The 22,065-nt window shown below is 40.6% G+C and overlaps 1 protein-coding gene across 2 annotated transcripts in view; it reads left to right on the top strand.

The window, feature by feature from the left end:
• SKIC3 (SKI3 subunit of superkiller complex) overlaps positions 1–22,065 on the top strand; it is a 43,371-nt gene that overhangs the window by 15,456 nt on the left and 5,850 nt on the right. For both annotated transcript variants that reach the window (XM_081880304.1, XM_081880305.1), the window contains exons 18-37: positions 210–312; positions 1,142–1,318; positions 2,176–2,320; positions 2,496–2,574; positions 2,676–2,737; positions 2,821–2,877; positions 4,615–4,683; positions 5,587–5,661; positions 6,001–6,142; positions 6,814–6,907; positions 7,639–7,716; positions 9,027–9,151; positions 10,667–10,790; positions 13,454–13,675; positions 16,570–16,642; positions 17,480–17,533; positions 17,650–17,761; positions 18,257–18,385; positions 18,600–18,721; positions 19,913–20,071. In XM_081880304.1, the coding sequence (XP_081736430.1) occupies positions 210–312; positions 1,142–1,318; positions 2,176–2,320; positions 2,496–2,574; positions 2,676–2,737; positions 2,821–2,877; positions 4,615–4,683; positions 5,587–5,661; positions 6,001–6,142; positions 6,814–6,907; positions 7,639–7,716; positions 9,027–9,151; positions 10,667–10,790; positions 13,454–13,675; positions 16,570–16,642; positions 17,480–17,533; positions 17,650–17,761; positions 18,257–18,385; positions 18,600–18,721; positions 19,913–20,071 (2,201 nt within the window). The remainder of the gene's footprint in view (positions 1–209; positions 313–1,141; positions 1,319–2,175; positions 2,321–2,495; positions 2,575–2,675; positions 2,738–2,820; positions 2,878–4,614; positions 4,684–5,586; positions 5,662–6,000; positions 6,143–6,813; positions 6,908–7,638; positions 7,717–9,026; positions 9,152–10,666; positions 10,791–13,453; positions 13,676–16,569; positions 16,643–17,479; positions 17,534–17,649; positions 17,762–18,256; positions 18,386–18,599; positions 18,722–19,912; positions 20,072–22,065) is intronic.

Raw genomic sequence — 22,065 nt, forward strand, 5'->3', positions numbered from 1 at the left:
ACTTGCATGTATATGTGATACTAATATCCTCATCATTCTTATCTTATTGTATTTCTGGTAATGTGCATCTAAGGATTTTAAAATTATGCTAAATATGCATAGTGTCCATCAAATGGTTTTCTAGCATCGGCCATTGTATGAGTCTTAGGAGCTTAGTTCATCCTTCTTGCAGTTTTACCGCACATTAACAGGGTATTAGTTCTATTCAGGTCTGGGAGAGTGTTATCTCATGATGGCCAAGACTGCCATTGCTGATTACCTGGATGGGAAAGCCCTGGACTACATAGAACAATCTCTTGGCTTTTTAGCAAGGTTAGTGTTCATATATTAATCTCCATTAGCAGCTTAAGGGTTGCCTTATTTCAACAAACATCAATTTTAAATGGTAAAGTAGTAGCAAACACACAAACGAGAGCTGAATCTTATAAATGATAAAGGCCACTATATCCGGGCATGGCCAAACTTGGCCCTCCAGCTGTTTTGGGACTACAACTCTCATCAACCCTAACCACTGGTCCTGTTAGCTAGGGATGATGGGAGTTGTAGTCCCAAAACAGCTGGAGGGCCAAGTTTGGCCATGCCTGAATATACAAACCATTTCCTATTTGTTTCAGCATTGGAGGTAAAATGCATCCTCATGCCTGTTTTGAAAGAAGTTCCCAGCATTGATGCGGAATGATGAAGCCCATGTGTTCATTGGAACTTCCATAAATTTTGGGATCAGAAAGATGGGCAGAAATCCAGAAAGAGTTGAATGCACCTCATTTTCTAACTCTGTAACTGGATGTTAAGAATTAATTGTAGAGTGTGTTGAGGTATATAGAAGAAATCCAGCACCATTGTTTTTTCTTCACAAGTTGATACTTGGGGTGTTTTTAGGCGTCTAAGCCTGCAGTGTTTCCCAACCTTGTGCCGCCAGCTGTTTTTGAACTACAACTCCCATCATCCCTGACTAGCAAGACCAGTGGCAAGGGATGATGGGAATTGTAGTCCAAAAACAGCTGGAGGCACAAGGTTGGGAAACACTGGTCTAAGGAGAATGCTTTTTAGTCAGCTGAGAAGATTTTAGCTTTATCTTTTGTAAAAGGTAGCAGGTAAATTAGATGGACTCCACTTTTCTGATTTTTCTTCCCCCTTTCAGAGCAGCAAAGCATCGTCCTGAAGTATCCTGCCTTTGGAAACTGCTTGGAGATGCCTGTAGCAGTGTTTCTGTCATTTCGCCATCCAAAGTGAATGTGAAAGTTTTAGGATTCCTTATTGGTCAGAACACAGACAAATGTGTGCTAAAGAAAAGTGACCTGCTCAGTCTGGGAGGAAGGTAATGTATAGTGTGTGTTATAAAATATTCTACGGCCTATAAGTCTGGATGCCTTCACCTGAACTGCTTTGCTAGCACAGACCAGAGAACTATAATGTCAGAACTGAGGAGGAGAAATTAATAGACTGCTGTTTTGAAACTAACCTCCCCCTCTTCTCCTGGAAGTGCTTAATATTGCTTTCCCGTGCTTTGAGGAAATTTCAGTGACTTTGGGTGGCAGCCATTGCTCTGATCCCCACCATACTTCAGACATATTTTCACATCTAGCAATCAGTATACCTTACATCAAAAAGGGGCAAAGACATCCATGTTTAACAGGTATGAGAGCAAAGGGTAAAAAGACTGAATGTGGACATACAGATGTAAGCCAGCAGCCTGCATAGCTACTGTGTGGAACCCCCAAATGCTAGATTATGCATGCCTTGGGTAAACAGGGAGAGGAGCAGGTCCCAAGAGATGAAGAGAGGGAAATAACTTAGGTCTTGGTTCTGGCACTCCACCTGCTCAGCTGCAGCCCGGGCAACATATTTTGGCTCTTTTAATGCTTGCCTTTAGAATGCGTGGCTTTACAATTCTTCAGTACTAAATTTGCCCCCCAATTAATGCCATGTGGGCCAAGGTGTATTCAGATTTCTCTCTGTCTAACTGTCACTACATTGAACAGCATTGCTGTCAAGTATGAAGCTTGTGTAATGTTCCTTTCTCTCTTTCCTTAAAGGCATTTGTATTCAGGAAGATGGGATAGAAACAAAATAACCTTTGATAGCATCACTGAATTAATTTTTTTAAAACTTCCTTTCCCATCTGTTTTGCTGATATAAATCACTCTCTTAATTTTGTGATTTATTTTTCTATAGGTGTTATGGTAGAGGATTAAAACTGATGTCTTCCCCAAACACGTGGTGTGATCTTGGGATAAACTACTATCATCAAGCACAGCATCTTACGGAAATGGGCAGTAACAAGAATGAGATTAGTGAGCTGCTAGAGAAATCTGTACAGGTAATTTTTTTAAAACCTTCTTGTGTTCTTTAATACAGTTTACACTAATGGACCTATCACTGTTAGGAGTATTTCTAAGCTATGGCTATTAAAAAACAAAAACAAACCCTGTTGGGATAACACACAAAACATTCAACATATTGAATTACAGCAACACACTCTCAATCTCTTCCAGTGTCTTAAGAAATCTGTGAGGCTAGACAGTAACAACCATCTATACTGGAATGCTCTGGGTGTGGTGGCCTGTTGCAAAGGTACATTTCAAAGTAAAACTTCTAAAATATAGTCCTTCTCTTAATTGCTCAAAGTTCTGTTGAATATAGCAGAGGATATTATAATTCAACCTGTCTTTCAGATATTGGAAACTATGTCCTTGCACAACATGCATTCATCAAATCTATTCAAGCTGAACAAATTGTAAGTGTTCTACACAAGTGCATCTGTTCCAAAGGAGATTCAGTGATGTTAAATTTAATTTTTGTAACCTTTGTTTTGTCTAGAATGTTGTTGCTTGGACCAATTTGGGAGTCTTGTACTTAACAACTGGAAACATAGAGGTAAATAAGTATGAGTGCACATGCTACCTGCTCCAAAGACAGAGTCGTAAATGGAAGGACAGAGTCGTAAATGGAAGGACTTAAGTGATGATGATGATGATGATGATGATGATGATGATGATAATAATAATAATAATAATAATAATAATAATAATAATAATAATTTATTTATACCCCGCCCATCTGGCTGGGCTTCCCCAGCCACCTGGGTGGCTTCCAAAAGAATATTAAAATACTGTGATACATCAAACATTAAAAGCTTCCCTAAACAGGGCTGCCTTCAGATGTCTTCTAAAAGTCTGGTAGTTGTTGTTCTCTTTGACATCTGGTGGGAGAGCGTTCCACAGGGAGGGCGCCACTACCGAGAAGGCCCTCTGCCTGGTTCCCTGTAACTTGGCTTCTCGCAGTGAGGGAACCGCCAGAAGGCCCTCGGTTCTGGATCTCAGTGTCCGGGTAGAATGATGGGGGTGGAGACGCTCCTTCAGGTATACTGGAATGAGGCCGTTTAGGGCTTTAAAAGTCAACACCAACACTTTGAATTGTGCTCGGAAACGTTGATGTGCCAACTGTAAAAAATAAAGAGTTTCTACCTTCCTGATAGTTTGCTTATCAGACAATTTAAAGACCAAAATGCCATTGTCAGTGTCACCAAGGTATATTTATTGGGATAAAGAACACAGCCATTGAACATGCCTTGCCAGCATTATTGATAGCTTGTCTGTCTCTCAAAGATGTCACAAAAGAGACTGTGGCAACAAAAACCTTAAAAACTTTAACATACTCTTTTAAATTGTATTTATTTTATTTATTGAATTTGTTAGTTGCTTTATCTTGCCCAGGGCAACCCAAACTAACCTACAAACAAACAAACAAACAAACAAACAAACAAACAAACCTACACATAAATACATTAAAACCAAAAGGAAAAAGAGAAACATTAAAAAAAAATCTCACTGATAGGTAGTGAAGGTGCCAGGCGAGCCTCCTTGAGGAGACCATTCCATGAACAGGGAGCCACCACAGAAAAGGCCCATTCTCGTGTTGCCACCTACTAGACCTCTTCTGGAGGGAAATGTAGAGGGAGTTGAAGGATGCAGTAAATTGAAATATGAACCAAAATAGGAAGAGGAGTAAATTGTGGTATCAAAAAGGGTGGTTCTGTGAAGGGAGGAGAAGAGCTAACAGACCAGGACTACGCTTGATAAGAACAGAGAAATAAACTCTGAAGGTAAAAAGTCAGGCTTTGCTTGCCTTTAGTTCCCAAGAGAGTTCATGCTTCACTCTCATTTTCCTAAGTTTTCAGAGTTATAAACTAGGCAAGCTAACTTTTGTTAATTGCTGCTGTTTTGCACAGAAAAGAAGAATCTCTTCTTGGGAAAACTGATGCTAGTTTCTGGCCTCCATTTGAGACCTCTGTGTAATATTTCTGGGGGGTGGGGGGTGGGGGTGGGCCAATTTTCTGCTTACTAGAGATACTGGCAAAGCTCAATGTATCTAGGCTCATATGCAAGCTTTTTCACTAGTTCATTGGGGGGGGGGAATGAAAATGACAGTGATTTTTTTAAATATTTACAACATTCAGGTTGCCACAGATTACAGCATTACCTTACATTATTTGTAAGCCAAACATGAGAGGAAGGAACAATTTCACTTGTATCTTGTAAAAATGCTTAGTGACATTCTTAGCCACTGTCAGCTAATTTAACACTTCTGTATCAATTTTATATATTCTTCCAGCAAGCACATGAAGCCTTCAAAGTAGCCCAATCCTTAGAACCCTCCTATCTAACATGTTGGATTGGGCAGGTAAGATGTTAAGCAACTTCTTTCAGCCTTGCATATATATATATGCCAGCTGTGTTCTGATTGGCATTATGATTATATTGAAACTGAATCTGATCGATCTCCCGCTAGTTAAGTTACTGCATATGAATGCTGGCTTACCATAAAACCTGGCTTTCTAAAAAGACTTCCTCACTATTCCCTTTCTTTTTCATTCAAATTCTAGTTTGTTGTATTCTCCTACTTTTCTTGGTGTCGCCTATTATTTTATAGTGAAACTGGCAGAAATGGATTTTGTGGCATTTCCACACTGTGCCAAGATATTGCTGTGCCTCTGGTTGTTATTCAGAGACTGTAGCAGCACCGTTGAGAACACAGTTGAGCTTGAAGTACGGACCCTGAAATACAGGCTCCAGCACCATCAGTTTGCATTAGCTTGATGGTATAAAGATGGGTGTGCACCACTGCAGCTAAAATGGCCTCCTGTACCCAGGCAACCAGGACAGAGGACATTTCCTCTGTGCAAGGAATCTAATCACCCATGCATCCCATCCTAGGTCAGGCATCCCCAAACTCGGCCCTCCAGATGTTTTTTGGGACTACAATTCCCATCATCCCTGACCACTGGTCCTGTTAGCTAGGGATGATGGGAGTTGTAGTCCCAAAAATAGCTGGAGGGCCAAGTTTGGGGATGCCTGTCCTAGGTGCTCAGAGTACTAGCCTACAGGATTAGGAGTGTTACTCCTAAGGACCTAACTAGAACTGGCTGCACTGAATTTTAGTTCTATCATAGATGAATTTAGCAACTGGTGGTGACAACCTGTAGTGAGGAAAAAGATAGGAATAAGCTATTTATAAAGAGGAACAAAGCTGGTGCATGTTATGTCAAATCAATGAGCTATTTTCCCCCTTTCCTTTCCCCCTCAGGCGCTCATTGCAGAAACTGTAGGCAGCTATGAAACGATGGACCTCTTCAGGCATACCACTGAACTCCGCATGCATGTAAGCACTTGACCCTGTTTCAGGTTGCAGACCATTAAACAGGAAGCTGAGGGACTGTCCCAAGGCTGCCACTAGAATTTCCCATGTTCCTGGTGCACGTTGTTCAGGTGTAGTATACAGATCTTCTGGAACATGGTGGCTGAGTTTGTTTCAGAGTGCATGGAATACGTTTGGGGCTTTAGCCAAATGAACGAAACGACTGGCATTTGGCTCGAACAGTATTGATCCAGGTGTTTTGTATACATTTCAGAGGAGTATAAGCTTAAAACCAGGAGTAAAAGATTTAAGGCTTCCTAGTTGTGCAGTTATTAACTCTGCTTGTGTTTTCTGTTCAATCAGACTGAAGGCGCAAAAGGTTATGCCCACTGGGTGTGCTCAACCCTGCAAGATAAAACCAACCGAAACACTGAATTGTATAAGTACAATATTCTTCAAATGAATGCTATTCCAACAGCACAGATTGCTCTGACCAAATACACAGGTAAATTTCTCGTATGTTTCAAGCAGCTGCCTAGTTTCTCTTTCCTTGTAATCAGGGATGTCACTTATTTAAACCTCAGTCAAGTCAGGATGGAACCCACTGGTTGATTAAGTTATGCATTATTTAGCTTTCTCGGTGGCTGCTCCCAGACTTTGGAAAACCTTCCCTAGAGAAGCGAGACTGGCTCCCTCCTTGTTGTCCTTTGTCCGGCAGGTGTGGACTTTCTTGTTCCAACTGGCTTTGAATGAAAGGGCTGGTGCCATGTTGTTTTTATTGTAATTATTGGTGTCATTTAAACAGATTTTATATATGTATATAGTTTTAATTCTGTCAGTATTTAATAGTTTTCAATTATTTTTATTTTTATCTGTAAACTGCCCCATTGGGGGGGAAAGGTGGAGTATAAATAATATGTAATAATGATGATAATAATAAAAACTGTGAAGTGTGGGGGAGAGGACTGCTATTATGATTATTTTATTATTAGGCTGTGTGTCAGTATGCTTTTTATTATGTTTTTATTGTTGATGTTCTGTAATGTGTTTTTAATGTCGTACACATTAAAGAGTGGTATATAGATTGTAATAATAATAATAATAATAATAATAATAATAATAATAGTGGTTTTTTTCTTTTCATTTTGTTTGTGTGTACATCATTTGTTATTGCAGAAAGAATCCAAAATGATGCATGTGCCTTCATAATGCTTGGTTATTTGAATGAATATCTCCAGCTGAAAAAGCAGGCCGTAGAATCCTACCAAAGGTAAACTGAACAACAAGAGATGCTCTCTGGCAGATCATAACAAAAGGGCAGATCTGTACAGGAGAAGGCATTATTTCAGGTATTCCAGGTATAGATAGGGCTTTGTAAGTCAGTGAAAATACATTGAAGAGGAGTGGGCTCAGTAGCATGCAAGCAGCTGGTGCAGTTCTTTCAGAACTGGTGTTACATGTTCCCGGCTCACCCAAGATATAGGAATTACATATGCTAAAAATGATCAAAATATAGACAAAATCAACACTTTAAAAAAACAATTAGATGTCATAAAGTTACATGTTTGCATAGGCTTGCCTAAACAGATAAGTTTTAGCATTGAAAACAATACAATGAATGTGCCTAATATTAATCTGTCTAATATTAATCGGCAGAGAGTTTCAGAGAATAGCTGCTGTCACACTAGAAGATTGATTATTTGCAAGTGTGAAATGAACATTATTTAAATATGTATCCTGCTTCATCTTCAGTGCTCAAGGAAGATTATAAGATATTTGGAAAGATATACACCTCTGAAATAAAGGTTTTGTCAAAAAATGCAATAAAATTGTATTTCCCCTCCCCCTTTCTCAATGGGGCTTGCATACCCAAGGGTTTTTTTAAAAAATAATTTTAATTACTAGAATCAAGCTCTAGTTCTTAAAATTTGGATAAAGTGATCTTACTGAAATAAGTATGTAGAATTTTGAACCTATTTTTTTTTTACATTCACTTTACAGGGCAGTTCTGCTGTTGAAAAATTCTGAAGATAAAGAGAAATACTGCATAGCAATGAGAAATTATGGCAGAGCACTGTGGTAAGTCTGCTTATTTTTGGACAAATTGTTATTTTAATCTTCACCTAAAATTAAGAACTCTTATTGGCAAAAATATTTTAATAATGAATATGACTCTTACTGCATTCACACATTGTGCTTCTACTAGGATATGGTATTCCTGTGTCACTTGATATAATATGTTTTCATACTAATAATCCATTAAGACATAATTTAGCATATATCAAACCTGGGATCTCCATTGAGGTATGAAACTCACTAAGTGACCTTGGACCAGTTGTCCTCTCTCATTCCAACCTACCTTACAGGGTTCCTGTGAGGATAAAACAGAGAACAATGTACTCTCCCTTGAGATTCCTGGAGGAAAGGCAGGATCTAAGTAGTAAATAAATAATGAGGAATCCCACCAGTATTTTAATTACTGAGATTTTCTGCTGTTTTCAAGGGGTGCAATGGGCTGTCACATTGTAAATGGTTTGACTTGCATTAAGCAATTGCTCTTATTAGAAGATTGCTTCATCTGCTATATTAATTCCATAATTGATTCCAGACATTAATAGCCAAGATGCAAGCAGAATAAATGGCATTCTCCTTTGGATCCCAGCCTACACATAGAACTTAAATTGCTGAGTGTCAGTGTTTGGATATGAGTTTTTGACTAGATGGGTATATATTTTGTATCATGGGTGATTGATTTATACAGTGCCACCAGTGTGTATGGGAGGTCCCAGCCCCAGTTTAAAATTTGGCATGGGAAACAACAGAGAAGAGGTAGGATAGGGGATGTGGAGAGGTTAACATGCGGTTGTTTCAGTTGCATGTTCTTAGGCTTAATTGCAGTCTAGGTTAGAATAGGATGTGGGAACTAGGCAGTTCTGCCCAAGGCTTCATGGAAAAGGTGGGCTTTGAAGGAAGTTAGACAAAAGGTGTTGTTGTTGTTTTACCTTGATTCCTTGTATTCTGATTGCATTTTAAATCTCATAAATAATACATTTTCAAAGTCCATCAGTGGAGAAGCAATTTTTAAGGTAGCCAGAATTCAAAAACATGGCCTTACAATTTTAGATCGGCACCTTAAATTATACTCCCATGCCTCTCTCTTTATAGCAGTATTCCATTTTGAAACAATTCTACATCATTTCTGGAGGTGAATCGACCAATGCACTAAGTGTTGCTCACAAATGAACTACTGCATCATGTCCAGTATAGTGGGTAGCATTTACTCCTTATGGGTTTTTATAGAGCTCGATTGCACCAAACCATTTGTTGTGAGCTCATAATTAGGCCTGAAATTGATATGAATGAGTTTTGTTCTTTTTCCTTCTTGAAAGTGCTCTAGGTCATTATGATGATGCCATCCAGGCTTACTTGTTGACTCGTCTCACAGAATTTGATGATATTTTAGGAATTGCCCAGGCTTACTTCAAGAAAGGACATTTCCAAGAAAGTCAGAAGGGTAAGTGTTACACATACATAACATCTCTTCAGGGTAATTAGTAGAATTTGCAACGTTAACTGGATTATACTGCATTAAGATCACAATGTTTTGGGGGTTTTTCTATGGATAATCTTCTCTCAAATACCTTTCTAATGCATACAGATGATACCATTTCTCTTCATACAAATGAGATGCACTGCAGATTGGTCCATTCAGTTGACCCAAGCTATAGTATGAGGGCCCATAAATTTTGGCCAATCTTAGCACCCAGCCAGAATTTGTGGTTGCCAGGATCCAAACCTCAGGGCAGAGTCTTGACTCCAGCATCACATCAAGCTTTTGCAAACCTCCTAAGCACAATAGTCGTACCTTGGAAGTCGAACGGAATCCGTTCCGGAAGTCCGTTCGACTTCCAAAACATTTGGAAACCAAAGCGTGGCTTCTGATTGGCTGCAGGAAACTCCTGCAGCCAATGGGAACATGTGGAAGCCGCGTCAGACATCTGGCTTCCGAAAGAATGTTCAGAAACCAGAACACTCGCTTCTGGTTTTTTATCATTCAGGAGCTGGAACATTCGACTCCCAAAGCGTTTGGGAGCCAAGGTACGACTGTACATCATAGAATATTCCCAGCTGTCTTCCAGTATTGGAGCTGAAAAGTGAGAGCAGGAAATCATCGCTGCAGTTGCTGTATGCTTAGGAGACACCTGCAGAGATCAGGGCAGAATAAATAATCCCCAGCTCTCTTCCTGAGCCCTGCCATCGTAAGATTCATGATAGAGTGTCATCCTCACAGGCATGCTTCTGATGCACTCCAAACATCTGCAAAATGCAATAGGACACAAATCTGAGCTAGGAAAAATATGCTGGGTGTGTTTGTATCATTAGGCACACTGCATTTCCAAGCTGCTTGGAATGTCTTCAAAGTGCAGCACAGCTTCAGAGATAACCATTACCTACCATCCTTTCAAGCTTAGGACAAGGCTAGTGTCATTATTTTGCCAGTGACACTTGCCAAGATAAGTATGGCAAATGTATTGGTGGACCCCTGCCATTGAAGAGTTTTGACTAAACAGCTTTCTCAGCTAGGTATTCTGTATTTGTTTGCAGTCAACTCAGATAGGGCAAAACTTGCTATTTCCAGTCATGCTCCCTCGGTCAAATTATGATTGTAAGCTTGAGAGTATGAGCCAAAATTGCAAGTTGGATAATATGAGTACACATCCTCACTGGGCCACTTCAGATATTACTTTGCCCTTGGGATCCTGCCTGTGAGATTAGGGCACGTTTAAGGCTTCTGCTCTCTCCTACCTGAAAGAATAATAAGCTGGAAACAAAATACAAAACTCTGTTTTGATGCACTTAGAAATTCCTATTCTAACCAAATGAGTGATATACAAACAGCCCATTACAGAATATGTTTTTTAATGTATTGTGCTGCTTGTCTTAGGGGAAATCAAGGCAATAGTTGAGCATGGTTCCTTTTTTTGCTATTGTTTTGAATTTTTAAGCGTCGTTCCTATTTTATTACTAGCTTATGAGAGAGCACTCTCTGTTGCTGAATGTGAGCAAGACAAAGCCTATATCCTAACGGCCCTTGCAATAATGGAGTACAAGCAGGATCAAGTGGATGATGCGAAAACCCTCTTATTTAAGTGGTATGTAATAGGTTCTTGCATTTACAGAAGTCAATAATTAAAGTGATTTTCTTGTACTGGAAAATATCTTCAGAAACACACGCACACACAAAGGAACAACCCCTCCCCCCGCAAAAAAACCCCAGCAACCTACAGTCCTGTTAGCATTGTGTATGCCTTACTAGCTACAAAATGTAAAGTAACAGTTGAGAAGAAAAGAATGCAACTTGAGAGGGAGTAGAATGCCCTACTTGGGTGGAATGGCATGATAGAGCTCTAAAGAGAAGCACCCCTTTTAGGTGGAAAGGGTCCACAGCAGCATTTTGTTGTAGACCCCGCAGTAAACTGAGTAGCTAAAATACCTCCTGATTGAAAGAAAGATGGGGATGCCCCAGAACAAGACAGCGGCTCTTCATACTAAGAGGACTTTCTAGGTATGCAGAAACACATAACTTTGTGAATTCGAAGAGAGCCCTGTTTAAAAATATCCCCCAACAGGATAAGAAGGATCCCTTCACTTTCTACTCTTACAGACAGGGGAGGAGCTCATAAGGACTCCTGCTGTCAGGCTTCCTACAGGCATCTGGTTGGCCACTGTGAGAACAAGATGCTGGACTTGGTGGGCCGTTGGTCTGATCCAGCCGGGTCCTTTTTATGTTCTTAAGGAGCCAGAACTTGTAAAGATTGATTGATTCAAGCACTGAGAGGAGCTGAGAATGGAGAGTTAAGATGTCAATTGAAAAGTCATTTTCTCTTTGTGTGTGTCTCTCTTGCTGCTGCTCCTCTTCCCATCCCACCTCCTGGGCAGTATTCAGAGGTCTGAACAATACTTGTAATGTTCCTTTTCCAGATTTACTGGAGCCAATATTCTGTTGCCGGTCCCACCTATTTGGAATGTTTTGCATTAACTTCATTTTGCCCTATTAATTTTTTTTTTTTTAGTGGCCAACCAGATGCCTGTAGGAAGCCTGACAGCAGGAGTCCTTATGAGCTCCTCCCCTGTCTGTAAGAGTAGAAAGTGAAGGGATCCTTCTTATCCTGTTTGGGGATATTTGAACAGTCTACAGTGGTACCTCTGGTTACGTACTTAATTCGTTCTGGAGGTCCGTTCTTAACCTGAAACTGTTCTTAACCTGAAGCACCATTTTAGCTAATGGGGCCTCCCACAGTCGAGAGATTTCTGTTCTCATCCTGAAGCAAAGTTCTTAACCTGAAGCACTATTTCTGGGTTAGCGGAGTCTGTAACCTGAAGCATATGTAATCTGAAGCGTATGTAACCCGAGGTACCACTGTACTATGAAGCCTTCAGATGATGGAACTGATAACTGGAAGCAGAAAAGGTGTGCAGAGATTTGGGTTCAGTACCAAAATGCAACATTGGGGGGGGGGGGCAGACTTTGTTAACATGGATCAGAAATTCTTGCCTGTAGCCATTAGACCTCAGATTTCCTGAAATACCAAAGGATTCTGATCAACTATTCTTCAGGCCTGGAGCACTTGGTAACCTAATACAAGAAAATGTGAATGCTCACCACTGCAACACCATTCTTGTTGTAGCCATCTGTTGAATCACTAAGAGCATCCTACACAATATTAGTCATTTATCTTAGAGAGTAATGGTAAACATGCATCGTTTTATCAGGAAGGGCAAAGCAGTGCTGTAAAATGTAGACTTATTGCTCTAGAAGCTAAGTTTTATATTGCTTCAGTAAACCGGCTGTAATAAATGAAAATGAATGTAGTTTCCATCTCCTGTTAAAAAGAAGAAAAAGAACAGCAGTCTTGCCTGGAAATAGGGGAGAACAGCCAACGGTCAAGGTTGTTTCACTGTTTTTCTTCATATCAATTTTCAGTCCAGTTTTGATGAGTCATGATTTTTAGGTTGTTCCCCCCCCCCCCAAGTTGCCAACAGGAGATGTTGTTAGAAGTATAATACAGCTGGTCTTTGCATTGATTTTTCATTTGCAATCAAAACATTAGCTACAAAGCATACTGCCTCCAACTATGGAGGCAGAACAATAGTCACCATAGCTGGTAGCATTACACTGCCCCAGATGATCTCAAGGAGGTTGTATGTGAAAAGGTTTTTAGGGGAAAATATAATTCATAACTCAATAGGTTATGAGTTGTAGATTCAGCAGCAGGCAAGGAGAGTAGTGTCATGAAATTTAAACTTGGCATTGCCAGTAATGTGAATCTTGTATATCTGCAAGATTCTGTATGAGTGCACTAAAAAGATGTAGTTACTTGTTAGTAGTAGAAATTCAGCTATCTTGATCTGAGGATGGACATATCAGGCTGCCTTAAACAAAGTCAGACCATTGATTCATCTATCCCAGACCTATGTATTTAGGTAGAGGCCTGCATTCTTGACTTATCCAGTTAAAAGAAGCAATTGGTGATGGTAGGATTTAAACCTGGGGATTGTCTACGTACGAAACACATGCTCTGCCAGTTTGCTGTGGCTGCTTCCCATTCTGGACTGGAGCATTTTGTAAAGCTTCAGAAGCACAATAAATTTTACAGTTCACATTAGATATTAGGCGAATCCCACCTTTGGCATCACAGCACAACATTGCATTCTATTCCAAGTGAACTCTAGCCCATGTGAACAACAGATCCTTCATGTTTTACTTTATGGTAATAGTGCAGTGAGTAACCATTTATCTGTGTTGTACTTATAGTTCTATATTACAGGAACCTAATATAGGAAGTCTGCAAGCTCTGTGCACTTTAGGGCTGATAAGGCAGGATGCTACACTTGCAACGGCAGCTCTGAAAGAATTATTAAAGCTAGCAGAAAGAAAGGATGATGTTTATGAGAGGTGCCTTCTTACATCAGCTGTCTATGCATTACAAGGCAGAAATCTGGCTGTTCAGAGACAAGTTTCAAAAGCTGTTCACAGGTATGTAATCCGTACTTTCCAAAATGAATTGTGTTGCATTTGTATCCCTCTGTTCCTCCAAGGAGTGCTCTTTTGACATAAAACCACCCTGCAAGGTAGGCTAGGCTGGAAAGAAGCTTACCAAGACTGCCCTATGAGTTGCATACTTCAGTTGAGCTGAGTAGAGATTTGAACTTTTACACTGGGTATGTTCATTTTTTATTCAAAGTCAAACTTTTTCTTCTGGGTGTGTTTGTTCTCTATTTCATTTCATGGTGGTGCAGAGAGTTCTTATCAAGCCATTAAGTAGCCAAATTCTGTGAAGTGAACTTTCCCAACTTAATGTGGATAACTGATTAAATTTCAAAAGCACTAGGCGCAATTGAAACAAATGAACCTGCTTGGAAACAGATTTTTCAAAACTCCTATGTCAGTCCTTCTTGTCCTCTCTGAAGGACCATTTCTCTGTTGCTTTAATAATAATAATAATAATAATAATAATAATAATAATAATAATAATTTTTATTTATACCCCGCCCTCCCCAGCCAAGGCTGGGCTCAGAGCGGCTTACAAGCAATAATAAAAACAAGTTAAATGATTACAACTTAAAAACAACATTAAAAATACAACATTAAAATATTGAAACATTAAAATATTAAAATGTAGCCTCATCGCAGGAGGAGAAGGAAAAGAAAAAAGAAAGAGAGGGAGGGAATCAAATTGGCTCCAAGCCAAAGGCCAGGTGTAACAACTCTGTCTTACAGGCCCTGCAGAAAGAAATCAGATCCTGCAGGGCCCTGGTCTCACGAGGCAGAGCGTTCCACCAGGCCGGAGCCAGAGTTGAAAAGGCCCTGGCTCTGGTTGAAGCCAATCTAACTTCCTTAGGGCCCGGGACCACTAGGGTGTTGCTATTTATGGACCTTGAGGCTCTCCGTGGGGCATACCGGGAGAGGCGGTCCCGTAGGTACGAGGGTCCTAGGCCGTGAAGGGCTTTAAAGGTGAAAAGCAGCTCCTTAAATCTGATCCTGTACTCCACCGGGAGCCAGTGCAGCTTGAAAAGCACTGGGTGAATATGCTCCCATGGCACAGACCCCGTGAGGAGCCTCGCTGCAGCATTCTGCACCCGCTGGAGTTTCTGGGACAGCTTCAAGGGCAGCCCCACGTAGAGCGAATTGCAGTAGTCAAGCCTGGAGGTGACCGTTGCATGGATCACTGTGGCCAGGTCGGGGCGGGAAAGGTAAGGGACCAACTGCTTGATGCGGCGAAGGTGGAAAAATGTCGCCTTGGCTGTTGCTGTAACTTGCGCCTCCATGGAAAGGAAGGCGTCAAGGATTACACCCAAACTCTTAACAGAAGGCAATGGCACTAATTGGGCCCCCGCAAGAGAAGGGAGTTGGTCCCTCATCCCCATGCCATCCCGACCCAGCCATAGGACCTCTGTCTTCAAAGGATTTAGTTTCAATCGGCTCCCACGAAACCATCCAGCCACAGCTTCCAAGCATCTCGTCAGTGTGTTCGGGGCCGAGTCGGTGTGGCCTTCCATCAGCAGATAGAGCTGAGTGTCATCAGCATACTGGTGACAGCCCAGCCCAAAGCTCCGGATAATCTGGGCAAGGGGGCGCATAAAGATGTTAAAAAGCATTGGGGAGAGGATTGCGCCCTGCGGCACTCCACACACCAAGGAGTGGCGCGACGACATTTCCCTCCCTAGTGCCACCCTCTGTCCCCGACCAGAGATAAAAGAGCACAGCCAGTTACGGGCTATGCCCTGTATCCCCACGTCTGCGAGGCGGTGGTCCAGAAGATCATGATCGACCATGTCAAAGGCTGCTGACAAATCTAAAAGGATCACCAGTCCTGACCCGCCTCGATCCAGCTGTCTACGGAGATCGTAGGGCAACCAGAGCAGTCTCGGTCCCAAAACCAGGACGGAAACTGGACTGAAATGGATCTAAAGCCGATGTTTCCTCCAGAAACCTTCCAAGCTGTTCAGCAACCGCTCTCTCAATTACCTTACCCAGATATGGAAGATTTGAAACTGGGCGGTAATTGGATAGGTCTAAGGGATCTAATGAAGTTTTCTTTAAGAGTGGACATACCACTGCCATACAACTGAGGGTTATCTAATTATTATTTATTAGCTTTTCATCTGATAAAGCTGGAGTGTGTTGCAACTACCTAATCTTCATACTCAGTTGATTGCTTTCCCCATATTCCTGTTAAATATTTTATGCTAAAAATAGTAGCAGTGAAATTGTAACATTTCATGCTGCTCCTTTTGATAATATTTAATTTAGGAACAATCATCTTGTGTATATAAAATCTCAGCACGGTATCTAATCAGATATCAACTAGTAATAACAAATTCACAACTGTGAGACTCATAGCTTAGTTCACCAATGCATTATTATCTAAACCCCAAAACTAATAAACGTTTGCAGTGAGCACTATTTCACTCCAGTTCTGTTATCAGGAGTACAGAAGTGTCCGAATTTCAAAATGGCAAGGAAAAAAAAGTTACTTTCTGTTCTGGCTAAAAATAAATCCCAACTCATTTGATCAGATCCATCACTAATTGTAACTGATAAGAGAAATGTTTTTTGATCTTGAGTAACTTTTGCTCCCTTATTTGAAACCTTGATCTGTCAGTATAATTTTGCGATTTAAAACTTAATAACCTAATTGTTATGTACGTTGCTCTTAGACTAATTCCTGCACTTGATTATGGTCCCCGCCCCCCTAATTCTTAAACTACTAGCATTTTATAAATGAGGGCTTCCTTTTCTGCCTTGTAAGTTAGAAGTTGCTGACTTAGAAGCAATCACTTAGAGAGCAAGTTGTATAACTTCAGTCCATGTTTGGTTCTGCTACCGCATAGGATGGCAATTTAAAACTGCTGTGCTCTTTTCTCTAGCAACCCAGATGATCCTGCCCTGTGGTCTCTCCTGTCCCAACTGGTACCTCGGTATACACCACAAAATGCAAAGGTGAATATGCATAGGTTGAAACAGAATCAAGGCATTTATTTATATGCTGAACTATCATTAAATAAATAAGAACTTGGCACCAAGAACTGTGTGCATGACTGTTAATTGTTTAGACAATTGCCCTTCAAGATGATCTGCTTGCCAAATTGGCATTAATGTTACACATTCCACTGTTTTACAAATAAGTTTATAGCATCTCCATATATCAGTTGTGCCATCAGGTTGCATTTACCAACCTGTGCAGAATTCCCTTCACCCTTTATTCCTCTTCTCAGAAGGGTAAGATGTAAGGATGAATGGTTGCTGCTACTGCAGAATCACTCAGCACATGGAGTTCCCTGTCTCAGAGCCAAGCTGGATACGATGTTTGTTGCATAGCTTGCCCTTGCATAGCTGATTTTTCTTCTACAAGTAGTTAGTATGGAGGGGAAGCTAAACTGGGACCATGCCATGGTTGTGGTGGACCTTTTAACCCCATGCTCCTGCCTCATTCCCAAAAGGAATTGTTCCATGCCTGTTGTTTGCAGCAGGAGAAGGGTTTTCCTTCCAACGCAAATAGGGTGGAGAGTGCTTCTGCCTCTGCTTGTTCCCTCCATGGGATGGAACATTGCCAGCAAATATGTAGAAAAAAGGAGAGGGCTAAGGGAGCAACTTATAGCTTGATTCTCTCCCCCCCCCCCCGATCATTTTAAGAAGTCAGAGTATTTAAACATACAAACTTATTTGACATTTCCACATGCGTACATCCAAAGGGCAGAAGAATTATCTGACTTAATTGATGCCTCAGACTTCTAATACTCTGTCATACCATAATCAGATCAATATTTTATCTTGCAGGGTGGGGCTGCTGCAGGAACTATTGCTCATATTCACAATTTAAACCATGGAAAGGTTAATATCTTCCCTTGTCAAAATATTTTTCTACATTGAGAATTTAGAGTGATGCTTTTCATTAGACAAGGAATAAATTTAAAGTTCTCTTTTGCTGTGCATGCACCCTTATTTAGAGAGCCTTGCTGAACACTGCAGTTAATCAGTTGGCGTTAGGATGCCACACAGCTGAAAGTAAAAAGAACAATCCATTGAAGAATATCCAAAAGGCAGTCCATCTTTCTCCAGGTAACTTTTACTTCTAAATCCTTAATTTTAAACTAGATTCAGGGCTGTAGCTGAGTAATGTAATAAGTTAGTTTTTCTGGGACACTAAAAAATCTTGGCTCTAAACGTTGATTCATAGAAAGTAAAGTTACAGTTAGCCCACCACTCTTAATGGGCAAAGGCAATAAACATTTTCACAATGAACTCCCCAATTTTATCTGTCTGCAAAATGAGCAGTTAACCGGATGATGATGATGATTACTACTACTATTACTACTCCACTTTTTTCCAAGGCAGCTTACAGATAAAAAACAGAATTATTTAAAACCATAGAAATAATTACAGAATTAAACATTTATAGAATTAAAACTGAATGTCAATCCTCAAGTTAGTATCTTGGGCATGCAAACTTCTGGGGATTTATTCATTTTCTTTGATTTTGCATCACTAAGTACACTCTCTTGTATAACTGCTTAGTGTGCCTTGAAAATGACAGTTCTCTCATATTTATTTCAGATAACCCTGCTTCTTGGGCTGTGCTCCTGGCTGCTTGTCATGCTGAAAACACCATTGTTTGCCTGCATAATACACAACCCAAGAGGACAGATTTGGAAAAAACGATTGTAGCTACAATCTCAGCTAAAAGTAAGGCCTTGCATTGTTACAAATAGTTACTTATGAGAGGAAACCTTTAGAAATTTTTCTTCTCATTTGAAATGATTAGTGAATGAAAGTACCACTTTTATCAATGTTGTTGATGTTTGATGTTTATTGATTTATAAAAAATGTAATAATGAATACCACTTTATGTAGGTACAGATTGGGCTTTGACAAATAATGACCTTTACATGTTTTCTAGTCAAAGATAAGGATCTTCCAACTTCTTATGCCCAAGCTCTTGAAGAATGGTCTCTTTTCCAAGCTGTTACTAGCTTAAATGAGACAGGTAGAACTTCGGAAGCTGAAGCACTCTGTACAAAGGTATGCATTAGTACTAACTCAGTTATCAGCAGTTAGGGTTGCCGCTTGTCCTGTATAATACAGGACTGTCCCATATTTCAATGTTAAATGCTATGTCCTGTATTGATACAGGTTTCTCCTGTAGTTCAGGTCTTCTCTCTCTTTCTCTCAAGTTAGGGATCCTCTTCAAATTCATGTGTGTGAAAGGGTGTTTGAAAGGTCATGCATTTAAGCTCTGAGTAGCCAAGCACAGACAGATTTAAGAATGCATGAGAGTAAAACTGTATCAAAAGAACAGCTGGACGCATGGCTGTAGTTATTACAGGTGTGAGAGTGACTTTAGTTTTCCTTAAACAGACAAGTTTCACTTCAGAATTGCCAATAAATGTATTAGCTTGAAATGGGCAAGCCTTTGCCAGTTTTCCATCTCTACCACAGTAAAAGAAATAAATGATGTGCTGACCCTTGTCCCTAGCCATTATTGCATAATAGCTGAGAAAAGTTTCAAGAGACAAGGTCACAAAGGTGCAATGAGTATTTAGCGCAGAGCTTTCCAAACTGTGTGTCGCGACATGTTAGTGTATCGGCTGTAGTGTGTAGGTGTGTCGCACAAGCACTCCTCGCACTCTTCCTGGGGCTGGAAAGTGGGTAGTTTTACCTCTGGTTTGCTAGTAAAACTGAATTACTGTGTCACGAAATGATGTGTGTCCAAAAAGTGTGTCACCAACTTGAAAAGTTTGGAAAGCTCTGATTTAGTGAGTGATTTCTGACACATTTCAGTTGTCTTCTTTAGGGGGATTTATTCCAGGAGTTGGCCAGACACAAATGTTATTGCCTTCTGGGAGAATATGTTTGGAGTCACATCTCATCTGTGTAATGGTTGTGTCTGGGTTTGTTTGGCAGCACAGTTCTTTTGCCAAAAAGTACTGGGAATTATTAAATGTCATGGTGATTTTGGTTTCAGTGGGGAAAGTATTGACTAGCTTGTTGAAAAAGAACTGTATCTTTTGAGCCTTCTCCTCTTGTTTCTTTCCTGTTGTTAGAGAAGCAACACTATTCCCCCCACCCCTTTTGCTTACGGATTGACAGATGAGCATGCCATAGTTCCTCTGAGTCACTCCAAGTTACACTGTTCACATGAAGGCACTACTTTTCTTTGAAACTGCTTCGAATGATTTTCTGTGTTCAACTCAAAATGTTGTTTGTCTCTAGGGATTGAAAATTTTCCCTGAGCAGCCAACTTTATACTTGCTTTTAAGGCAAGTTCAATGCAAACCACTTTGGCAGTCTCACAAAGAGCTTCCTGATGCAGTCTTGGAAGAGCTCCGGAAGGCAGTGATGTCCAACTCTACTTCAGTTACAGCTTGGCATGTAAGTTTGGATGTGCTTTTTTGCCTTGCGGTTTTGGGTCTCTTTATCGTATGATCACAATGTGGTATAACAGCAGCTGGTAGTACGAAAGTTGAGAAACGCTGCACTTGAGAGCTGCACCTAAACACAACCTAGAAGTAACTTCCATTGAAATCTGTCTGGAAAGCAGACAAAATCAGCTCGAGCTTTTTTTGAATCACACAAAACTTGGAAAGTCTCAGCCCATGGGAGCTGTTCTGCCACCATCACCAGCCTCTCATGTGCCCTTCTCTACACTTTCCTGTGCTTACCAGATTGTGAGGTGAAGCCAGGAGGAAGGCAGACTCAATGAGCTTGAGAAAAGATGGGCGAGGGCTCTTTCCATGCAGTTAATGGGAACAATGAGGTGTAGTTTTGTATTCCTCCTGCTTCGTTTTATAGAAGAAACGTTTTTTAAACCAGTTCTCTGAGTTCACATCATTAATGCATGTTCTGAGCATACTCAGAAAAGCTCTCGTTGCAGAGATTCAGGAACTTAGACTCTTTGAGCTGCTGTTTCCTCTCGCCTCTCCCAGCTCTTAACTTAGCAAGCTGGGAAGCGATGTGAGAAGGAAAATTGGTACAATATTGAAGCTGCACTATTATGAGCAGAAATAAAACGGGGAGGGGGAGGGCATTGGTATTGGCTTATAATAGCTTGGGCGTTTCTGAATGAGGAGAGTTGTTCACACAGGCAAACACATGTGTGAATGCTCCTCTGGTTTTCCTCCTGGCTTCTTAGTGCTTCTGATCCCTGTTTATATTCCAGTATATTGAAATATTGAGTTCTCTGATCCATGATTCCAAAAAGTTTCCCCTTTTGTAGTGCTGGATAACCAGTGATGCTTATTGGCTGCCATGCTGGAGTCATCCAGAAGAGGCCAGCTAGGGTCACATGACACATATTTGATTGTCTTTCCCCCAGTTCTGTCCCTGCCTCACCTCTGCTTCAAGGCTTTTCACAGCAGCAATTCCTACCACCAATTCTTGTTTCTTTCTTCATTCTATATACTACTCAGCACTTAGCTTTAACTCAGCATTTTGTCCTTTTCTTACCATAGCTCCTGGTCTTAAAAAAAAAGATCATTTCTTGTTTTACTTATTTTGTCTTTCACCTTTTCTTCACTCTTGACTATGACATCCATTGGAAGAAGCATCTGGAGCTACCATTTGTTAAATGAAAGCCTTTAAAAATAGGGGGGGGGGAGCCAAGACTGTAGCAGACAGATCTTGTGTACTGGCAGTGGTCACCAGTGGGGCTAGCTCAAGTCAGATTGCAAAGGGGATTGCAAGGCAGATGAAGGTGCATCCGTAATCGGGGGTTGTTTAAGTCCAATCATGAGAGAGACAAAGGTGCATCCGATTGTGACATGTTTTTTTTGCAACTGAAGCAAGCCTTACAACTGAGCTGTTTAGCCGTCGTGGCACCTTTGACATCACACTACTTAAATCAATAGAAGTTGACATGACAGCCTGTAGAAGAACAGATACTGCAAATTAATTTTGTATCAGCACATTGGCCCTTGGAAGCTTCTTCAGCTGGTCGTTTAGAATTAAAGCCTTGAGATTTTCTCTTTGATGCCATTTTTGTGCAGATAAATGCACTTGATACATTGCCCAGAGTAGATGGCTTTTTGCATTTTATTGTTGCAAGCAAAGATGTTTTAATGTCAGAGCCAAGAACTAAAAGAACAAAAGGTAGTTAAGCACTGAGCTGTTGTTTCACTCTTTCTTGACAACAAAAGATTTAGATCACAGATCTGCACAGGGAAGTCATTTATGACTAAGAATTTTTCTGTTCTCCCAGGAACACCCCCCCCCCATTCACGTACTTCCCCTTTCCTCCTTTGAAATTCCTCCAGTATTACCACTACTAATGTGGGCCAATCACCAAGTCATAAAAGGAGAATATCTTGCTTGGGAAAGAGCTACATAGGGGCAACCGCCATTAGCCCAGCTTAATCTTGTTTGGCAGT

The sequence above is a fragment of the Podarcis erhardii genome, assembly GCF_964252035.2.
Source record: "Podarcis erhardii genome assembly, chromosome: 11".
NCBI classification, from domain to species: domain Eukaryota; kingdom Metazoa; phylum Chordata; class Lepidosauria; order Squamata; family Lacertidae; genus Podarcis; species Podarcis erhardii.